Consider the following 21519-nt stretch of genomic DNA (forward strand, 5'->3'; position numbering starts at 1 on the left):
GAATTGAATTACACCACAATGGTCTTGGTGGCCTCGTGCTGTAGTGTCCATCCTTCTCCAGTAGGTGGTAGTGTTGTGTGAAACTACCTGGCAACGAGGGCGCATGTATGTGACGTCAGAACTCCAGTGCTTTGGCGCGATGTACAAACAAATTTGAAAGTCAGTGGATTCCAACCGCTTGTAGACGGTAGATAAAGCGCACTGCGTCTTTGTCTTCAGGGATTAAATCTGTGCCTAACAGCACCACAGGCAGTACGGGTAAGCATTATGTTTCTAAGTCAGTAAAATGAAGTTGTTGGTTAAGTTTAGCTGCAGTCGTTTGTGTTACAAACTTAAAGTACAGCCAACTAGTTCAGCTACACAGCAGCGTTAGCCCAGCTAACGCTAGTTAGCCTGCTAATTTTACGAGGCCAGGGTTGCTGTTCGGCTTGTTTGATTCGCAACAACAAAGCTGTACTTTTTGGTTAATAGAAAGGCTTGTTAAATTTTCCTACGTTGGTAATATCGACTAGGTTAGTGTTATTAACTGTAAGACGTTTTATGAAGCCCTTTAGCTTCCCAGCTAGGGACCAAAATATCTCTCGTTATCGTTAAGTTACTTGTTGATATGATGATCAAAGATCCTACCGTTACTATGTATGTAAACACATTTCAGCCACACATTGTAGTATAGTCTTGAGGTTGTTAACGTTGTACGCAAACTAATCTGATGTTTTCTTTTTTGTTTGTTTCTCTTTTTGTTTTTTTCCTGACGCAGAGATGTCGTGGGACTTTATTGTGCCTGTGTGTATCGATGACCTGTTGAAGACTGAGGGGATCAACCAGTACGTCGTCCAGGATGTGGTGCCCCCAAAACAGCTGCCATCCTATCTCAGCAGTAAGTAATGAATTCGTACAAGTTCTGGAGCTGTTTTGTCCTACATTTTCATTTGGGCTAAAGGTTTTTGTCTCTCACACAGAATTCAAGGCAGCATTGAGAAGCCGGGGGCCTTTGTGTATACTGGAACACTTTGATACAGGCTACAGCGTCCTACAGTAAGTACTGTTCATATGTAGCTTGCTGTAGTTATTGCTATTAAGAGCTGTATTTGTACAAACTTACTGTGTTTGTATTTTAAGGCGCTGTAACTCAGTGGAGTTGGGTGCAAAAGAGGATACTCTGGAATTACTCGTACAAGGTTAGAGCTTTTTATGTTTCTATATTTAAATTGACAAAAATACAACCTCGATGTGCTGGGGTGATCACACTTTATCTGGATTTTATTTTCCTTTCAGTGGTTAGTGGCCTAGCTGCTTCCCTGCCAGAGCTTCTCGCCTCCACCTCTGTGCCAGCTGCAGAACGCAAAGAGAAACTTAATGCAGTTAAAATGAGTGTGTACCTGCTCTGCAAACTCACCGAGACCCTTGAGAGTGACTCCCACAGACAGAGCATTATCACAGCACCCGGGAAGGTATGGCTATACAAGGCATAGCTAAGGAATACTTTAATGACTGTTGCAGTCAATTGTTCTGTGTTTAACCATTTTAAATGCCCACTGATGAGATCATGGCACGTTTTATGATCCAGTTAAACCAAGAGGTTGTTGTCTTTTGCCTGCTGTTAGATGGGTAGTCTTGGTAGTGTGGTGGAGCTTTATTGCACTGCTGTAAGGGCCCATCCACAGTAAACTTGTCACCTTCTACAACCTCTGTCCCCAAGAACAATGGGACAGGACATGTGGGAGATGTCAAACAATGTGTGAATGTTTGTTTGTGTGTTGTATGAATGTACATGTATCAGCTGGCAAGAGGCTATAGTCTCAATATAGTTGGTTTTGTGGGTATGAACTACTCTTTGGTAATCTGAGGGCATGTGTTGTATTTTAGTGCTTTGAGTCCAGTGTCTATGAAGCTTAACTGATCAAATTTATCAGCTTTTGCATGTCTTGCACAGGGTGGTAAAAAAGGCAAAGCTGGCGGAGAAGGACTGCTGCAGTGGGACACTGAGAGAGAGAAGGTGCTGCAGGCCCTCGTCCAGCTCCTCCAGCTGGATATCCGTTCTCTCTGGAACCTCTCCCTGGTGGAGGAGGAGTTCATCAGGTACTCTGCTGACTAGGAATTTCTGAACAGGAGCACAGTATCAGTCTTATCTGTCTTAATTCAGTTAATTGGTGTAATTTCCCACCTTTTCTCTGGATCTCTGCCCAGCATTGACAATAGTGTCGCCTTAATTGAAACTTATTTGAAGATGATGTTTGCTTTTCCATTTATAATGTCACACCGAACCAATAAGGTTGGATGATCTTGAAGCTGTGCTAAATTGTTTCATTCAGTGCCTCCATTGTGAACACTTCTTCACAGTGCTAGCTTTTTACCTTCAACAGAAAGGATTTGCAGAGAATGTTTCCTACAGAAGAGATTATTTTTTCCAGTTCTCTTGTCAGTATGTCAGCTTTGAGCAAAAGATCACACAAAACAGTGTTCTTTTTTAGTGCTTAGCCTCAAGAACCATCACACAGACTAATTAATACAGAACTTTGTGTGGAAACGGTAGAATTTAATCTTGGCTTCAAGTTGTTTTTCATGCAGGTTTTACCACACCACAACGTGAACAAGTCTATAATCCTTTGTTTTGTCCCCTTTGCCTTTTAGCTGTGTGACCTGCTGCTGCTACAAACTGCTTGAGAACCCAACAATCAGCCACGTCAAGAGTAAACCCACCAGAGATTGTATAATCCATCTACTCGGTGTGCTAATCAGGAAGTACAATCACCTCCTGGGTGAGTCTATCAGTCACATTCTGACATCACAAGACCTCAGTTATTCAGTTTACATAGCTGAATCTGGGTTCCAGTAACGTGGATTTTAGTGTATTCTCTCCCTAAACCCTTACAGGTGCAAGTGTAAAGGTGATCCAGTTGCTGCAACACTTCGAGCAGTTGTCATCTGTGTTTGCTCAGGCAGTGTCTGTGTGGAGCACAGAATATGGAGTCAGGGCTATCATAGGAGAAGTAATAAGGTCAGTATGCATAATGTGTGTGCATATTAAGTTTCCAACAAGCACTCCTCTTTGTGATTCTGTTCATGTTCATGCCTTGTTATTTTTCTCATTCCTGTAGGGAGATTGGTCAGAGGTCCAGTGAGGAGCTTGCTAGGGAGGGGTCAGGAGTCAAAGCTTTTGCTTCCTTTCTTTCGGAACTCAGTGCCCTGGTACCTGAATTACTGATCCCCAACATTAGTGTGCTCATCACGCACCTGGAAGGAGAGGTACTGCACACTTGAGCATGTTCATCCCCCTAACATTGAATTATTAATTTACAGCCCCTGAATGGTGTCCTAATTAGGTACTGATGTGGCATAAACGCTGATGACAATGTAAAGGAGTCATCTTAATATTAATGACTGATCGCTATGGTGGCATTTGTGGTTGAACATGAGTAACAGGGTCCCTGTGAGAACACACACTGCTTGATTGCATTGGGAGATTTCCATTCCCTACAAATCATTGCTCTTTGTGCCCTTCAAACTTTCTGTGTCGAGGTTTAGGGAGGTTTGCCAGTCTGGGGAGAACTGAGCTGTGAGGCTCATAAATGTGATTGGCTTGTGCAAAAATGTCAACACATTAAAAATGATGATGCAAAAGAGAGCACTTTCTTTTTATTGTACACATTTTCTGGCAAGGACTTCACAGCATCCAATAAAATTTAGTCTCCAGGTGTTGGTTATGATGTGAGTCTCAAAAAGGAACTCGAAGTGCAAAAAGTAATGTGTCAGTGCTCAAGTATGAATTTCTGCCTTTTTTGTGTTCAAAAGTTCTGTTGCTCAGGTGCAGGTCACCTATTCCTCTAAGCTTTGCTATGATGATGCAGCAATGTATCACTCAACACCAACACAAAAAGCTGGAATAAAAAGCACAAACGCTACAATTCTTCATACAAATGTTTCTTCCACACACGCACTCACATACACATTGATAATTAAGTTCAGCGGTCAGTTCACATTTTGCCCTGTGATGAGACCAAGGCGAATACGAGCTTACTGAATGAGAGCTGGTGTCTTCTTGCCTTGACTGACAGGTAATCTTGGCAGTGCAGGGGAGGATTCCTGCTCTGCTGTAAGGGCCTGCCTACAGTGACCTGGCTCGACCTATATTATGCTTCTACAGTCAGAGTGGAGTAATTAAAGGGATGAAGCTGACAGTGTGTATGTGTGTGTGTGTGTGTCTGTGTGAATGTGTAAGAGGCAAGGAGTTCACTCAGCTGTCTTTGCTGTTCAGTTAGCAATGAGTTGTGTCTTTGGTAATCTGAGGGCAGATATCAGAAACTCACCTGGACACAAAATAATGTGTTTATACTCAAATATTCCATTTTATTTGCTCTGGTCATTTGAACGCACACATGCACATTCTGTTATTGTTGTTTTGCCATGAAATACCATAATACATAGATCATTGCTAAATAGTCCATAATCATAATTTTACTGACACAAGGACAAGATTAGATGCAGACTTCCTCATTTCCCCCTCTTTTCCAGAGCCATGCAATGCGTGTTGCTGTGTGTGAGGTGCTGGGAGAGATCCTTGTGCGCGTCCTGTGTGGTGATGGCTTAGACGAGTCTGGTAAAGCTGACCGTGACCGCTTCTTTGACACACTGCAGGAACATCTGCATGACACACACTCCCATGTCAGGGCACGTGTGTTGCAGGTGTACACACGCATCGTCAACAGCAAAGTATGTTTTCATTGACTTATCCTGTATCTGTAAACGCATGTTATTAAAACATCCCTTGATACTAAAAATTGTCTCTGTTTAGGCACTGCCCCTGTGTAGGTACAGTGAGGTGATGGAGCTTGCTGTGGGACGACTGATGGACAAATCTATAAATGCAGTGAAGAGTGCCATCCAGTTGTTGGCAGCCTTCATTGCACACAACCCCTATAGCTGCAAGGTAACCAAAAGTAATGTAATTTAAACCCAGAATAGCGGACATTATTCTTCAGATTGTACCATCTCAATGCAAAATGCCCTTGTTTTGTTCAGTTGAGCAGTGCAGATCTGAAGAAACCGCTGGAGAAAGAGACGGCTAAACTCAGAGAGATGAAAGAGAAACTGCAAGGAAAAGCACCAGGTGAGGGTGAACCCTGTCATCTTTCAAAAAAATGACATGTTCATTTTACATCATGCTCGGTCATGTTTTGCCCCATGATGAGACCAAGGCAAATACGAGCTTACTGAATGAGAGCTGGTGTCTTCTTGCCTTGACTGGCAGGTAATCTTGGTAGTGTAGAGAAGGATTCCTGCTCTGCTGTAAGGGCCTGCCTACAAAGATTTGGCTTGTCCCCAAATTATTCCTTTAAGTTACAGTGGAGTAATCACTGGGATGAAGCTGACAGTGTGTGTGTGGTTGTGTGTGTGTATAAGAGGCAAGGAGTTCAACCAGCTCTCTTTGCCGTTCAGTCAGCCATGAGGTGCTTCTTTGGTAATCTGAGGGCGAAGCTCAGAAACTCATTTAAACCCAGCAGACCACGTCTGTCCCTGAAGAAAGTTGTCTTAAAATTCACACATGTATCTTTCAGCCATTTAATTTTGGATTTTTATGCAGTGCTAGAGTTCATTTTTAGAATTCGATTTGGTTTTAGTCAAAAGTAACGAGTTACCAAAAGATTTGAAGCATTCACAAAAACTCAAAATCAACTGCAGCGAGAAGAATTTAATAACAGAAATCACTGCTTATTTCCAATATCGCTTGATTGAAGCATTAATTATGGCATTTCAGCATTAGGGTTCTGATTTTGTTTGTTCCCAAATGACAAACAAGGAAAACATTACAAAGAATGATCAAACAGTAGCACTCCAGAGGACATTACCTGAGCTGTTGTATCTTATTTTTCCTGTTTTTCTCCTTTCCCTCTCCCCTGGCAGTGGCAGTGATTAAAGCATCTGAGCTGTGGGCCGCCATGGAGCCTGAGCTGCTCGTCACTGTCAGGACGGAGCTCGAGCCCACAAGTGAAGCAGAGAAGGAGAAGCAGCAGGAGGAGGATGAAGACAGGGATGTGGAGGAAGATGAGGAGGAAGGTGACGACAGAGCAACTGCAGTGAAGATTGCTCAGTACCTCCGTGTCAACAAGTACAGGTGATGCTAATCACCAGTGTTGGCCTTGGTAGAAGTTGACTAAAGTGTCACCACCTGAAGGATCTTTTTCTTCTGCGCTGCCTGTTAGCCAACAATTTGATATGTAAAACTTTTTTTCCTCCCCTACAGGAACGCCGTGCGTCTTTGTGTCAGAGCCCACACCTGCTTCCCTGAATCTGAGATGTTCGCTTCTCTGTCCACTCTCACCCCTGAGACTTTAATGTATACACTGGCTCTGATTTTCAAAGGTAAAGCCTGCGCTCAGTTCATCTGATGACGCTCATCAAAAGTGCTCTCTGATGTGAGTCTTAATGGAAGCCAGACGGAACACAATTAAGACTCCCTTCTCTATATTTCCTCTCAACTGAAAGATAATTTGAAATGAATTTCTTTCGTGTCAGTTCATTAAAACTGACTGGTCTGTGAGAGTAGAGGACGTATTTTAGAGCAAAGAACACTACGCTTCTCAAATCAGCCGTCTCATTCGTAATATATTTCATAACACTAGATGACTGTGTGTGACACAACCTCCACCAACGCTTTGCTGCAGTTGTGCAGTTATGCCAGGTACACATGTTGAGTTGCTACGAAAAGTTACATAAAACAAGTGAACAGCTTGTTTCACATCCGTTGATAAACATGAAATAGACATGTGATGTGCCTTTTTGGATTTTAGCCCCTGTGTTAGGACTGCTTTGGCATCCGGCACTTCAGGTGTTCATCACAATGAAAAATTATTGATTTGAACAGCACTTACCTGTATTTATATTATTATTATTTAAGTTCGCCACTCCTAATTTTCAACACCTAAGAAGCCAGTTTTATCATGGGAACAAAGTGCTGTTGAAGAACAAATGTAGCAGCAGGCAAGTGTGATTTTTGTACAAGTGTACTTTCTACTCTACTATACATACTATATGTTTAATATACACTGGCCCTGCAAAAATGAGACTGGTGTGCAAAGGCAATCAGAATTTCATGGCGTACTCCTTCCATTAATGTAAATTTAACATTTCTCCTTACACACATGAAAAGCCTTACGGTGAAGAGAACAAATTAAACTTAATTGTTAGATGGAGCAGCAGTGGAAAATGGTTTATTGGTTGAATCCCTGTTTTCCCTCATCTGGAAATATGGTATATGTTATTACAGTTATTATTTTTATTCTTATTATTTTTATTGGCTGTAATTACCCTCGAAGGAATTAACAAATGCCTGCTCCTCCATCCCCACTTCAGGCTCTGAGGAGGACACCGCTGAGATCAGCCAGAACTTACCACCAACCCCACAGAAAGAGGGGGAGAAGGAGGGGGAGGATGGGGAGCTGAAGAAGCAGGAGATGTTGGTGCAGTACCTGAAAGACACAGAAACCTTCGCTTTACAAGTGGAGAGAGCGATCTCTGTCATCAACTCCATGCTCTATTGGAAAACTACTTCAGGTAGAAGGCAGTGTTCACCAGAGTGCAAACTTATTCCAACATGTTCAGTATTTTTGCATTTGTCAACTGAAGTCTTTGGTTCTAGTGGTCCAGGAGGCCGTGCAGTTTTGCGTGACCGTATGCGAGTTCAGCGTCGCCAATTCTATCAGTGGGGTGAGGAAGATGTTACCTCTGGTCTGGTCAACCGACGCTGCCATTAAAGATGCTGTGGTTCAGGCCTACAGACGCCTCTATCTGAACCCTCAGGGAGACACCATCAGGTCTGTGAAAGTGCTTCATGCACACATGACAAACAGGAAGGCCCTAATTTATGAAACTAGTACATCCATCCCCTTCTAGTCTGTCTGATGTCAGCTAATTCTACATTTATTTAATATAATTTGGACTGGCTGAAAGGTGCCCACAGAACATACCATGAAATGATTCGATAATCTCGCAGTATGCGTAGATGGTCAAAATTACTGGCATGCCATATTGTAACGCAAGCAAACCTAAAAACACTTTTGACAGATTTGTTTTGTGTTCTTAATTAGCTGTCTCATCTTTCATTAGGATGAAAGCCCAGACTCTTGTGGACAGTCTGTCTGAACTGATGGTGGATGCATCTCTGGGAACAATCCAATGTCTTGAGGAAATAGTGAGCAACTGTTATTACTCTCACGTTTCTGAACACAACTATGCAGAATACTGAGGGACATGTTTGTACCAGCCATACAATCTATAGTATACATGTATGTAACCTTGTAAACATGTTGCTGGTGGTTTCTTCAGGTGCAGGAGTTCTTTGGCAGTAGCAGCAATCTCCAGTCCACTGTCGTGCAGGTGCTGTGGGAGAGGTTTACTGGCAAACGAGAAACCTCTGGCTTACAAAGGCGAGCTGCAGTGTTACTGCTGGGTATGGCTGCACGGTAAGACAGACTACTTTCAGAAGAAACAATCTTCTTATGCCACGATAAATAAGAGATGTCATGCAAGTTTGCTAGAGGAGAGGTCGTAGCTTTTCTTGCCTTTGACTGGCTGTTATTTTGGAAAAAGTTTCTTCTCTGCTCTGGAGGAGCGGGCCCAAGTGGCTCGTGAGAGCAGATTTGAATGGAGCTCTGCTGAGGTGTGTTTCAGACTGAGTTATGATACTTCTGCAACACCAAATGACCCTTTCTCTCAGCTTCATTTACATGTGACTGTCTAAAATCTAATTATATTCCCTTAATAATTTGTACTAAACTCTATGGGTGTGAAAATGCATTGCGTCTTAAAGCGACGGTATTACTTTATTGAACCTGTGAACATATCCGGGTCCAATTCTGCAGAACTGAGTAGGAATAAACTCACTTTCACTGATTAGATAATAATCAGATAATAATTAGACACTTATGTTTTCGGTCAGGTGGAAGTCACAGTTGAATGGCTTGTCAGAAATCTAAACTATAAACTTCATTTTTGCTGCAAATGGGGAAAATTATATTTTCATCATTTTTATTGCATATTAATATTTTTTATGGAAGAAGTAACAACTGACATGATCAGATAATTTCACGGCAAAATACACTCCTGTGTTAACACCCTTTGAGAAAAATCAAACATGAGATTTTTCAGATTCAGATACAAACTATAAGAACAGGACGTGGTTTCATCTGTTGGCAGAAAATAAAACAAACCCCATCCTCGTACCTTTCTGATAGTTTGTTTTACTTAACAGTTTTTCAAAACCTTATGTAAAATCTGTGATATTATTGTACGCCGCATAAAGGAGCTTCCTTCTACATTCTGGTCCTGCCTCAGCTACTTGACATTCAGCAAATCCTCTCATTAGTCAGAATACAAGCTCAGCCTCGGCTCCTCGTCATTGTAATCGAAGTCACGACCATATAACTAGGCTCCTTGCCAGTGCATTTCACTGAATATATATATATTTTAGTGTTCCCCCTCAATCTACCTCAAAGACAGCACTGCTGTAGGGAAGAGTGAGCGAGCAAGAGAGTAAAGAGAGACTATCTGCAGTCCACCCACACTGCTGCCTCTCTTCATCCAGCCGACAGCATTCATAACCTATTAAATCTTACGTGCTTCTCCTAACCCATCCTCCTACACGCATTATCTGGGCAACAGCCTAGCACTGGCAAGGCCAGCACACAGCAGTTGGGGTGATGTAGGTCAGAGGTGTTGTTATTTCACTTTGCATAATCACATGATCATTTGAGAATGTAAAACACAGACTTAAGGCGTCTGTTTAAAAATGTGTATTTTGAATGTATGTGTCCAACAGGGCCGAGAGGGAGGTGGTCCTCAGTAATCTGGACACTCTTTGTTCTGTGGCTCTCGGAGAAAAGGTGACTGAAGACTTTCTTCTGGCCAGAGACGCAGTTATCACCATCTGCAGCATCACTGATCACGTCAGGGTAAGAAGGCGCAAACCATGGTTGACATTAACCCTCATCATTTCCTATTACAGTTAATTCATGTTATGTTTCCATTTTGCTGCTGTCTGAATCCTTATTATGGCCCATTTTAATTATAGAGGTGGGAAGAACAGACTTTTGGTAGATATTGAGTATATAAACATGGAGAGGGCTTCAACACAATGTTAACATCATGGACTGCATTATTTCCCCCAGCAATCAAAAGGCGCTCCGTTCAGACTGCCCCAGGAACACCAGCTCTTCACCTGCCTCACACAGGCCATCGCTGAAGGTAAATTCAGACGGATGTGTCCTTTGTTGAGGAATACTCTGTTTGTTCATGTTAGTCATCTCTTTGTTTCTGACTGCGTCTGTTGGTACTTGCTCCAGGTGTGGTGATGGAGGACCCATACTGGCAGAGCTTCATGGAGCAGGCTGTCCGTCTCATCTACTTCCTGGCTGAGTCCCCTGACCAGCTGTGCTCCCGGCTGCTCCAGCGCAGCGCTCGCCTCTTACAAGATCAGATTGCAGAAGGTGTCGAAATCAACAAGGATGCCGGCCAAATGCAAGATGGATCTCAAGAGTCCAATGAGCAAGGTGAACAAGGTGGGTTGTGCAGCTCCATGAACACAGTTTAACCTTTGCCGGTGCTCTTTGCTTTCTCAACACGCTCTTAATCACATGTGTCTGTGCGTGTTTCTGTCCTGCAGTGAACTGTGTCTGTCTGGCCCAGCTGTTGGCTCTGTGTGGCTGCGTGGCTTTCTGGCAGGTGTCTCACCTTGAGCGCAGTGTGAGCACTGAACTGCGGAGGAGGAGAGGGGAGACAGAGGAGAGGGAGGAAAAAGAGAAGGGCCCATCCAGCAAAGCCAAGGTAATGAGGTTGCAGAAACTTGTATATACCACCTGTACAGGTGTATAAAACAATCCAGCTTCAAAGCCCTTGAAATGAAGTAGCACATTAGCTGAAGTTAATTAGTTTTGTTGGAAATTCTCTTTGTGTCTATAGCAACTGTCACACAAATGCAATCACAACAGAACAAAAATACTTGACTGGCCATTATTTAGCACCATAACTCAGGAACAGAAGGGGAGATTGTGTCCATATTTCACATTTTGTCCGAAACTGAATTGGTGGCACTAATCTTGGGTTGCTGATTGTACAGATCTTCTGTGCTGCTGCGTTGAAGGTATGCCTGAAGCATCCACATTTTGCAATTTGCAGACCCTTTGCAGCGTCGTCTATATTTGAGACATTATGGTTTTGCTGATATTGAGCCTCAGGTGATTGTTGTTGCATGATGTGATGAAGCTCTCTATCATTCCTCTGTACATGTCTGTAAAAATAGTCTCTAAGTGAAGACAGCATGCTTCTCACTGGAAATTATTCACTGGAATCATACATGTCAATAAAGTGATAACTTATATTTTGCTCAAAAATACACTTAATACTTTTTTAAATTCCTTTCAAGATCTTCACTACATGTATTTATGTAAACTGTTTTTCGGTATTTCCCCTCACTTTGTCATCTGTAGAACATGACATTAGTTCATTTTAATACAACTGAGAACATGACTGCAACAAATACTGATAAAGAAGTAGTTAGATAACTTTATGTAGTTTCACTATTATTGTGTCTTAATGATTTTTAAAGAATGGCAACAGTCAATTACAGTTCTTCCTCTGCACTGAGGAGCTGTATAGCAGAGCATGCAGCTGAGTATTACTGCAGTATTACAACACCTCTGTGTGTCCTCAGCTCACACTCCATCTGCAGACGTTCATACGAGCACGAACAAAGCTTAAGTATGTAGATGTCATGCGCTACCCAATTAGACTATCGTCTGAGAAATGGCATTCAACATAGAGCTAAATATAGAGCTAAATTTGTTAGTTGATTGTCAAAATATTTCTTCCTTATTTTTCTGTCAGTCGATTAACCGCTGGAGTCATTTTTCCAGCAAAAATCTGATAGTTCCAGCTTGTCGAATGTGAATATTTGCTGCTTTTCTGTCTATTATTGTTAACTGAATCTTTGGTTTTAGACTGTTGGCTTAATAATGACAAAATGACATGACATTTAATAGACAAAACAATTATTAATCAAGACAATGATCACTCATGAAAATGATCATTAGCTGCAGCCCCATTTCAGTGCTTACTGTAGTTACTGGATTCTGATCAGGTGTCTCAGCTTGTCAGGCTTAAATGTCAGTTCCCTGTTTTTATAAGTTCTTCTGCAGACTCTTTAATGTTCCACTGAAGTCAAAACAACCCCCCGTGTGCTGAAAATCATCGGTCTCAGCAGGATGACGAGATGAGATTTATTTTAGTGACGCAGTCAGATGAGTGATGGCTCATAATTGTTCAGCCCATCAGGGAACAGGAAGATAAATGTCTCCTTAATTAGCACGAGAAGTTTTTGTTATATTATTTACTCTGATTTTTTTCTTCGCTAAGCAGAAACAGAGAGTGGCAGAGAGTATCTCATCTCGAGGATGAGAGGATTTTAGTGAGGATTTAGCTCATCAAATGACATTTCTCGAGATAGACTGGATTGACACTGGAGAACCTCGAGGTTTTGCGTCTTAAAGCACAATTAGACTGAACTCTGTGTGCAGCAAAAGAGGCAGGCCCATTCCACATAGAAACCAATGGAAAACAAAATCCTTCATGACCGTGCCATTAGCAGCGTGCTACCAACCAGAAAGCTCCCGTGATGCGTTGGAGAGAAAAGCGTCTGTTTTGTGAAGCTTTTATGTTTTTCCAACAGCAAGCGGCTAATGAAAGTGCTATGGAGGAGGAGCTGGGCTTGATTGGCGCCTCTGCCGAGGATACGGAAGCTGAACTCATCAGAAAGATCTGCGAGACTGAATTGCTCGCTGGTAATAAGAAACCCTTTGTCTTGGGTTTTTATGAGCTACGTTTAAAACCAACTCAGTGTTTTCATCTATTCTTTAAACATTTTATCCCCATCCTTCCCGCTCTGCCTCTTTAGAGGAGAACCTGCTGTGTGCATTCCTTCCCCTGCTGGTGAGAGTCTGCAGCTCCCCAGGACGCTATTCCCACCCACAGCTCACCACTGCTGCCTGCCTGGCACTCTCTCAGTACATGATGATAAGGTAAACACATTACCTATTCCCGTGTTGTCGCACCATATACAGTATACTGATGGGTGTTTCTGCTATTTTGTCTACTTATTATATCAGTGAGGATAGGTTAAATAAAACACAACTCTCTGTATAAGGAAATAATGTTGAGACAAAATGCCGGCAGTACAACCTCCAACATGATCATGAAGTTGAATCAACACCTCTCCAAAGTCAGTCACGTTTCATGCACAGGTAAACTCATTGTGCTTCACAGTAAATTATGGAAAGCATTCAAAAACATTAGTCTTAGTCTTAAGATAATAAAAGTCTTAGGACCGCTTTTATAAGAAGATACAGTTGCAGCAGATCTCAGAACAGCACCATAGTGACTAAAGGCACCCTCACCAGATTTTATGATAGAGGATTAAAAACATGACCTTCATTAAGGTAGGAATTACTGCAGGACTGTTGTGTTATATTGCAGTAGTTTTAGCTAGCTGTACCTAATAAATAGGGTGTACATGTAGAGCTGAAAAAGTTGCAGGTTCATTCTTTGGGTCAATCGACTAATGATCAAAATAGTCGATTAATCAATCTAAGTACTTCAAATGCCAAACATTTATAGTGACTTATTATCTTTGTGTTTTGCACTGTTGGTCGTACAAATACAGCATTTTGAATGTGTCAGCTTTGGCTTTGGGAAATTGTGGCACATAATTTGTTGCAGTTTTCTGACATTTTATTTGCCAAACAATAAAACGCTTCAAGTAAGGAACTCACCTGTAGATTAAACCTGCAGTGTGGAACCTTTGTCTCCCCCTACTGGCATTTAGAGTAATTACACAAACACTGTCAATGCATGATAAGCTTCATTTTCACAGCGCCTAAACTGTTGAACAGAAAAAAGGCTATGCTGCTATGTGTTGGTGTCTCTCTCACACACACACACACACACACACACACACACACACACACACACACACACACACACACACACACACACACACACTCATACTCATGTAGAAGAGGTCCTCAGACAGAGAGAGACAGCGTGCTAGCAAGAGCTCATCACTTCAACAAACTCAGAAGTGCAACCACATGAGCAGATGAAGAAGACTTTGTGGCTGTGTGCACGGAGTCAGCTGTTCTTTTGGAAAAAATGAAAAAGCTACGTTTCATTTCCATTTCGAGCATCGTAAACAAGCGTTTCCCAGACACGAGAGTCACGTCGGTCAGACACACTTTACCCAGTATGTTAGAGCTGCGTATGGAGACTGTCCTGCAGAAGATACGTTTGATGAAAAACTTTTGTGTAACAACAAATTGAACTTAAGAGATTTTAATTTGTGTGTAAAAATCCCACTCTGCAGCTCTAATAATAATGTTAGTCAGTTGCAGCCTTACATATACAACATTTCTACTCATAACGTTATTTAAACCAAATGTCCTATATAGCTTTTCAATGCTGTGATTTCTGTCCCTTCCGTCAGCCCATCAGCGTGTGAGGAAAACATCCGTCTCATGTTCACGGTGCTGGAGCGCTCTGCTCTTCCCGTGGTCAGGGCGAATGCCATCATAGCCCTGGGAGACCTCACCGTCCGTTTTCCAAACATTTTGGAGCCCTGGACACAGAATCTCTATGCCAGGTAATGTCATGACTTATTCAGTTAAATCAGTGCAGCAATCTGAAATAAATTTGTCACAGGAGCAGCTCATGCTCATCATCTCCACTCCACCGCACCAAGTGGTTGTTTTCCAATTAAATGCACATTATCATCATATTCGTAGATTTGTTGTGTTCTGAGGAACAACCTACGCCTGATGGCTCAGCCGAGTGGGTGTGCTGTCAATGATGTTTCCCCCTCTGCTCGCACATTTGAGCCATCTTCATCCGGATACCACCATCACCGCCATGTCTCAGTGTGTTGTTCCTCTCAGCCACTGAAGTGTTACGGCTGTCACAATGCTCCACCGAGCCACATGATGGGAAAAGTTTACTCTTTCCATCATGACTTTTTAATGGGGGGAACAAACTTTGAGAGGATCTATGTGGGAAAACTCTGATATCTGCCTTGTATTCAGTTGCCACAGAATCTGGTCAGAGCTTCATGGCCAGTAGAAAACCACCTGCACTGGTGACCTGGGGTGGAGCCTTGGACCGCCTCAGACGAGGGAACTTTTAGCCAGTGAACAGCTTAATTAGTAGTGTGTTACAGATTGTGACTAGAACCAGTGACTAGTGTGTAATTACACAGACCCGTTGGGTGAGCAGAAGGGAATCATTTTGAGTCAAGTCAAAGGTTTTTACCAGGGTTCACGCTTTCATTTTAAAAACACTTAATGGTTTCTCCACAGTCACGCTGTTTCCCTACAGACAACATAGAAGCTGAAGTTGATAAAGTGTGGTTTTAATTATAATGGTAGATAATGCTCACATTGAGGTGTTCCGGACATGTAAAACATTCTTTTTTTTTATGCGTCATTGCCTTTCTAATGTTTTCTACCTGATAAGCATTTCATAGAGTCCCCTAATTGTCTCCCACACACCAACACCTCCACTGTTTTCAAGGCTGCTGTCCTGGAGCCTCCTGATAAGCGCATTAAGAATTAATTACCCTGTTCATTGCTGTTGTAAGCTCCTACACTGGCATGTGGAAGTGCCATGTACCAGTGTCTGATCCTCTGCCAGGAGTCCTGCTCTCTGGCATAAATGAGAAATGGTTAATGAGTTTCTTTTGTTCTGTGGTTTTGGGTGAGGGTAAGTCTAAATTGGTCCCAGAATCCTATCAGATCGCCCTGCCACAGCTTGTCCAATCCCATTGTATTCAGCCTGAGGCTGTGACAGTCGTTTGGTTTCAGTAACGTTCTGCCTGTGGCTTTAGGACTGGCAGTTTCTGTCAGTCCACCACTTTTGGTCCACTTTTTACAGACATTCATGGTGCCCAGAGGCTGAAACCAGCGACATATTTCAATATTCCTCATTATCTTTATTTATTTAAGACTTTGACTCTCAGCTGCTTCTTCAGGATGTGATGTGAATACTTTTTTGCAAATAAGCCCAGAGGACATTCCCATCAACCCCAGCTGGTCTTTGTGTTTGGTGCTAATAGCCAAATATCAGTATGCTAATGCTAAAATAATATAGTGCACATGGTCAACCTTATACCTGCTTAGTATCAGTATTTTAACATTGCCATTGTTATCACGGTAGCTTGCCGATGTTAGCATTCATCTCAAGCACCACTGTACCAAAGCACAGCTGTTGGGATGGCTGCAGACTGTCGTTACAGGGGAGGTAGAAAATTAATTAGCCAGTGATTTCACATCCTCTTCTCTTCTAGGCTCAGTGACGAGGTCCCTTCAGTGAGGCAGACAGCTGTGACAGTTCTTACTCAGTTGGTGCTTAAGGATGTGCTCAAGGTCAAAGGTCAAGTCAGCGAGGTGGCTGTGCTGCTAATTGACCCTGAGCCTCACATTACCAGCCTGGCCCTGAACTTCTTCAATGAGCTGGCCACCAAGGTACACACACACACACACACACACTTGAATAGAGCCTGAATAATTGGGATCGGGAACTGATCTCGGTGCTTCCCACCAGGACAACGCAATCTACAACCTGCTCCCAGACATCATCAGTCGCCTGTCCGACCCAGAGAGAGGCATGACCTCGGAGGACTTCAATACCATCATGAAGTGAGTTGATGGCTTTTCAGCATGCGTCTCGTCCAGTTTGCTGCCTTTGTCCACAGAGGATTTGGCCACACTGAGCAGCACTCAGCAGGCTCGGGACAAGTCGTGACTTGTTTAAGAAGCATTCGAGAAGAAAGTTGACAGCTTAGCTATTCTGAGAGGCTTGTTTGGATGCTGTATTGTGCTTATGTTTGTGTGTGTGTGCGCTTTCAGACAGCTATTCTCCTACATCACCAAAGAAAGGCAGACCGAGTCTCTGGTAGAGAAACTGTGTCAGCGCTTTAGAACAGCCAAGTGAGTACATCTCTACCTCCTCCTTCTTCTCATCTTCACACCTTTGACCTGCATCTTTTATGTGTGTTTTTTTTTCCTTTATATTTCGTTGCTCATTCCAGAGTCCGTCCTGCAGTATTTCATTTGCGCGAGATGTAGGGGTGGATGCGTGGGTAATTAGTGGGTGTTTTCTGTGTGAGGAGAGATAGACAATTACAGTTCACAGTTCAGTTCACCTATCACACACACTGACATCTTATTCGCTCATTTTGTCATGGAAACTGTCGTCCTATATAGTTGAGGAATGTAGATAGAACAATTGGCCCGGCCAGGCTTCAGTCTGCCTCTGACTCATGCTTCATCCATACTCAAAGGAAGGACGTTTTATATTACACAATGGCAAAGTGAATTTAGATACAAGAGGTTCCTGGAAAATGAGATTTGGTCCAAATGCCAGGGCAAAGCCATATTCATGAGTAATGAGCTCTTATGTTTAGGATCCAGAATTTCTATGCATTTCACATAGTTCCTAATCAGGTTTAGTCCCTAATTGCTTTGACTCTTATCCTGCTTCTCTCCTCAGGACGGAGCGTCAGTGGTGCGACTTGGCCATGTCCCTGTCTCTGCTGTCCATGTGTGAGCGTGGATTCAAGAGGCTGCAGGAATGCTGGGAGTGTTACAGCGACAAGCTAACGGAGTCTGGAGTCTACCAGCCTCTGCTCTCCATCACCGCCAAGCTCCGTCGCGGGGCCAAACCCCAGTTTAAGGTGCGACATGCGTCTCCATTTCCGGCGAGATGGGTTTTGAATCTTGATGTTATCTTTTGTGTTTGCTGATGGCGGCTCCATGTTCCCCCAGGCCCATGTGGACGAATTTGAAAAACGGCTGACTGCGGTTCACACGCGAGGGCTGGAGAATGTAGAAAGTCCAGAGATGGATGAGGAGAACCAGAAACAAGGAGAGTCCACTGAGAAGACGGTCATGTGTACGCCTCAGTCCACCAGAGGCCGTCCCAGGACAAAGAGAGGTCAGTGCTCATAGGACTTCACTTTAAAGGGTCATCTGCAAACGTGCATGCAGAGAAACCTGAGAAGGATGTTTTCCTGGTTTTGTTACAGGTCAAGCGAAGCCCTCCGTCAGTGGCCACAGCAGTGTCAGTTATGTGACGCCTCAGAAATCTCGCAAGTCCAAGAAACCTGTGATCACCTTCAGCAGTGATGAAGAGGAGGATGAAGAGGGTGAGTGCAGACATTTAAATAACATTCTCATCAGTTGTTTGGAATTTAACATGGTTTTCCTTCATGTAATATACATTAAAATAATATGAAGCATTTACTAAAGGATGTAACTACCAATTTGTATTATTCTTCATTAATTGTTTGGCCTATTGAATGTAAAAATGCCCACAAATGCCGGTCATAATTGCTTATTTATTGTCCAAAACCCAAAGACACTCGGTTTACTATCACACAAAACAAAGAAAAGCAACATAAACTCACTTTTTAGACGCTGGAACGAGGCACTATTTGGCATTTTTGCCTGAAAATCATAATCACTTGATTATTTTTCTGATTCATTATTTTGATTAATGGGTTCATTTGGTGGTATTATGTGCTATTTTGCCACAAAAGTAATACTGTATATATTTTGGATCAATACGGCAAAGCTCATAGTGTTGGGAGCACTGAGCGGAACCACATGAGGAACCTGTCAAAGAAGATTTAGGACTGTTGTACCTCAGTTACTCCTAAAAGTGAGCAGTGTGTTGCAGCAGCACTAATCCAAGATCTCCCGATGGGTTCGATAGAAAACACCAGGGTAAAGGCCCGTGACTTTTCTTGCTTTTTCAACCTCTAACCTCCATTTGTTTTTTTCATCAGATGCTGTCATGGCGGAGAGCGAGACCCCTAAAGTGACGACACCCATCGCCCGCACGTCCCGACGAGCTCGCCTCAGAAACTGATCTGTCGTCTGTTGTTTTGTTTTGTCTTTTTTTCTGTTTCCTTTTTAATCTTTCGTCTGAAAAGATGCATTTTTTTTAACATACATTTTATGTTTTTAAATCTTTTTATATATGTTTTTAATGACATTGGCACCAAACTTAAGTAGTCCAATGACGTTTCTGGTGACATACAAGCAAGATGTCTTTAATAAACCTGGTTCTGGTTTTTGACATGAGGTCTACGGCTGTCTGTCTCTGATTGAGCTGCGTCACTCATCGGCCTCTCAGGCTGAAGAAAACTCCCGAGCTGACACTCACAAATGTGTGAAGGGTTGGGTATCCGCTGGTTTATGTCAAGTAAATTTATGCCATCATTACAAGCAGCTTTGAGTGTCTGCTTGTGTTATGTGTTTGGACAGCAGTGTTTAATGGGTTGTCACAGCTTGCCCAGACAGTGTTACTACCCCACATGCTTCTCCACTTCATTTTCCCCTCTTTTCCTTTCTTACAACATGTTCCGTCATATCAGATGTCAGTCTTTATCCGATGAGACGCTTTCACGCCGTTCCTCACTAGCGAGCGTGGCTGCGTGTTGTTTATTTACAACCATGTTTTTTTTCCCCGTCTTGTTCGGTTTGACACATTTGCTGTTGCCTAGTTGGCCGCCTCTGTTCTCCTGTAATCAATCTCTTTTGTAGGTCTCCCTCCGCTCTCTGCCTCCCTCCCATCCTCCTCCTCCTCCTACTCTCCGTTGCCTACTTTTCCTCTTCCAGCTCTCCTCTCTTCACTGACATCTCATGCACGGTAGTTTAACCCCCCCCCCCATCCCTCCCTCCCCTCCCCACATTGCTAATCTCTCTCCTTTTCGCCTACTGCCTCTCCCACACGTCCTCTCCTAAAAGATGAGAGGGGTGCATTTCTGTACATGTGATTGATATGTTATGTAAAGACACTTGCCAGCAACAGGCTAACAGTATGATTGCAGCAGCACTTAGGTTTTATCTGTGGACAAATTTGAGTTAAACGTATCGAGTGGGTGCAAAGTGCGCAAACATGAGTAAATTTGCTGTGTTTAGAACTTTATTCACTGCTGTACAAAGCTGAGCTACTTGTTCCTGCTCGGTATGAAAACACGTTTTGCTCACAGGGGCTGCCTTAATTTAAAAAAAAAAAAGATATTCCCCGATTGCATGCCCAGCGTCTGACGTACACTTGTAATTGCTGGGGTTTATTTACTTGAAATAATCAGAGGCTGCTGAACTTTGAGGCCGGTGTGTTGGATCGTGCAGTTCCTGTGAGTGTTGTAATTTGGCGGCAGGGGGTACAGGGAGCAGATGGCACTGACAGACTGTAACTTACCCAACAGAGAGGGGAGGTCAGTGCTTGCTGGGAAAGACCACAGAGACAAAGGAGAGAGAGGGAGGCTGATCCGCACAGGGGGCATTGTTACCACATGGGAAATGTATAATTCAGATTAAGTCGTGACATAAAACGCATGACTCTTTCCAGCTAGTTCACTTCATAACTTCCTGGTCTCATTGATGGCGCGTTCGCTGACTGTTGCCCTCTGACCTTGGCTTTGTGCAACAGAGTGGCATCAGTATGGCTCACAGTGCTCACATTCACCTTGGCAATGACAATCGCTCTCTCCGAGGCTATGACATCACTCCAAAGAAAAGGAGATGAAGAGGAGGAAGATGAGGTGGGCGGGGGTGGATGGATGGGTTGGTGGGTGGGTGGGTGGGGGGGGGGTCGTCTCTGACTCTACAAAACCTCTGCAGCATCCCAGCTGATGCCCCAACATTCAGCTCCTGCCAAGACGACAGACGCAAGAGGAAGAAAATCATCCTTTTCAATTCCATCACGGAGCGAGGAGTAGGAGGAGTCAGCCGAGTGAGATAGTGATGCTCCCAGCAGGTGCCAACAAGTAAGAGGTAGCCGAGAACGAGGGCGATGGAGAAGAGTCTGTGAGAGCAGAAGACACCCAGAGCTCTGAGAGAAAAGCGACAACAGGTGAGCGCACCTCACATTTTCTTATAAATGCTTAGATACTTGTATGTAACTCTTTATTTCATAGTTATTGTACATTGAAATATTTATCACAATGTATCATACCGCACACACGTACATCTGCAAGCAACTGTAGGTGTAATTACAAAGTTAGAAAATCTAAACTTTGTGATAAATTGAAATGAAAAGAAACCTAGTTCTTTTTGAAACACCAACTGGTCCTTACATTGGGAACTGTTCAATGCAGCAAAGTTTTCCTCTTGAATTAACAAGGAAATCTTTACATGATAATTATAATATGTAATGAATTCATCCTGATTCTGTTTGGCTGTTGTCATTTAGATTTAAAAGCCTAAATGGGGACAGGGGCTGCAAATTAGCTCCGGTTAGACGCCCTGAATGCATCTGTTGGGTCGCTCATCTGTAACAATGTCTGTGTGTGTGGTGCCGGTTTAATATACAAATAGAAATGAGTAGTTCCTTTACAGATTGACTCAGATTGAGGGCTGGTGAAACAGTGTCTGCAAAGATGTTTGACAGTTCAAACTACTAATTTATGTCATCAAG

The 21519-nt window shown here is 43.0% G+C and overlaps 1 protein-coding gene and 3 non-coding genes across 4 annotated transcripts; all 4 read left to right on the top strand.

The window, feature by feature from the left end:
- Positions 1-75: 75 nt before the first annotated feature.
- On the top strand, positions 76-19180 carry ncapd2 (non-SMC condensin I complex, subunit D2). The gene is made up of 32 exons (XM_070967393.1): positions 76-258; positions 758-877; positions 960-1035; positions 1120-1178; positions 1276-1451; positions 1934-2079; positions 2632-2759; positions 2875-2998; positions 3099-3246; positions 4513-4710; positions 4793-4927; positions 5020-5107; positions 5902-6112; positions 6242-6360; positions 7351-7551; positions 7637-7811; positions 8104-8188; positions 8323-8459; positions 9815-9947; positions 10164-10239; positions 10338-10553; positions 10658-10818; positions 12719-12830; positions 12944-13067; positions 14528-14683; positions 16379-16556; positions 16636-16730; positions 16941-17021; positions 17584-17767; positions 17859-18027; positions 18119-18238; positions 18881-19180. Exons 2-32 carry the CDS (start codon positions 760-762, stop codon positions 18961-18963), a joined length of 4212 nt encoding a protein of 1403 aa, XP_070823494.1. The 5' UTR covers positions 76-258; positions 758-759; the 3' UTR covers positions 18964-19180.
- On the top strand, positions 1531-1851 carry LOC139334540 (small nucleolar RNA U85). Its single transcript, XR_011602383.1, has one exon. It is a non-coding gene; the product is annotated as a small nucleolar RNA U85 (small nucleolar RNA).
- On the top strand, positions 3984-4291 carry LOC139334541 (small nucleolar RNA U85). The gene has a single exon (XR_011602384.1). It is a non-coding gene; the product is annotated as a small nucleolar RNA U85 (small nucleolar RNA).
- Positions 5177-5472, top strand: LOC139334539 (small nucleolar RNA U85). Its single transcript, XR_011602382.1, has one exon. It is a non-coding gene; the product is annotated as a small nucleolar RNA U85 (small nucleolar RNA).
- Positions 19181-21519: the final 2339 nt, after the last annotated feature.

Source organism: Chaetodon trifascialis, chromosome 7 (genome assembly GCF_039877785.1).
Source record: "Chaetodon trifascialis isolate fChaTrf1 chromosome 7, fChaTrf1.hap1, whole genome shotgun sequence".
Classification (NCBI taxonomy): Eukaryota; Metazoa; Chordata; class Actinopteri; order Chaetodontiformes; family Chaetodontidae; genus Chaetodon; species Chaetodon trifascialis.

Coding starts and splice junctions, on each gene's coding strand:
- ncapd2 (XM_070967393.1), top strand. CDS start 760: ATGTCGTGGGACTTTATTGTGCCTGTGTGTATCGATGACCTGTTGAAG. Junction 10,554..10,657: donor CAATGAGCAAGGTGAACAAG/GTGGGTTGTGCA, acceptor TCTGTCCTGCAG/TGAACTGTGTCTGTCTGGCC. Junction 17,022..17,583: donor CAGCGCTTTAGAACAGCCAA/GTGAGTACATCT, acceptor TTCTCTCCTCAG/GACGGAGCGTCAGTGGTGCG.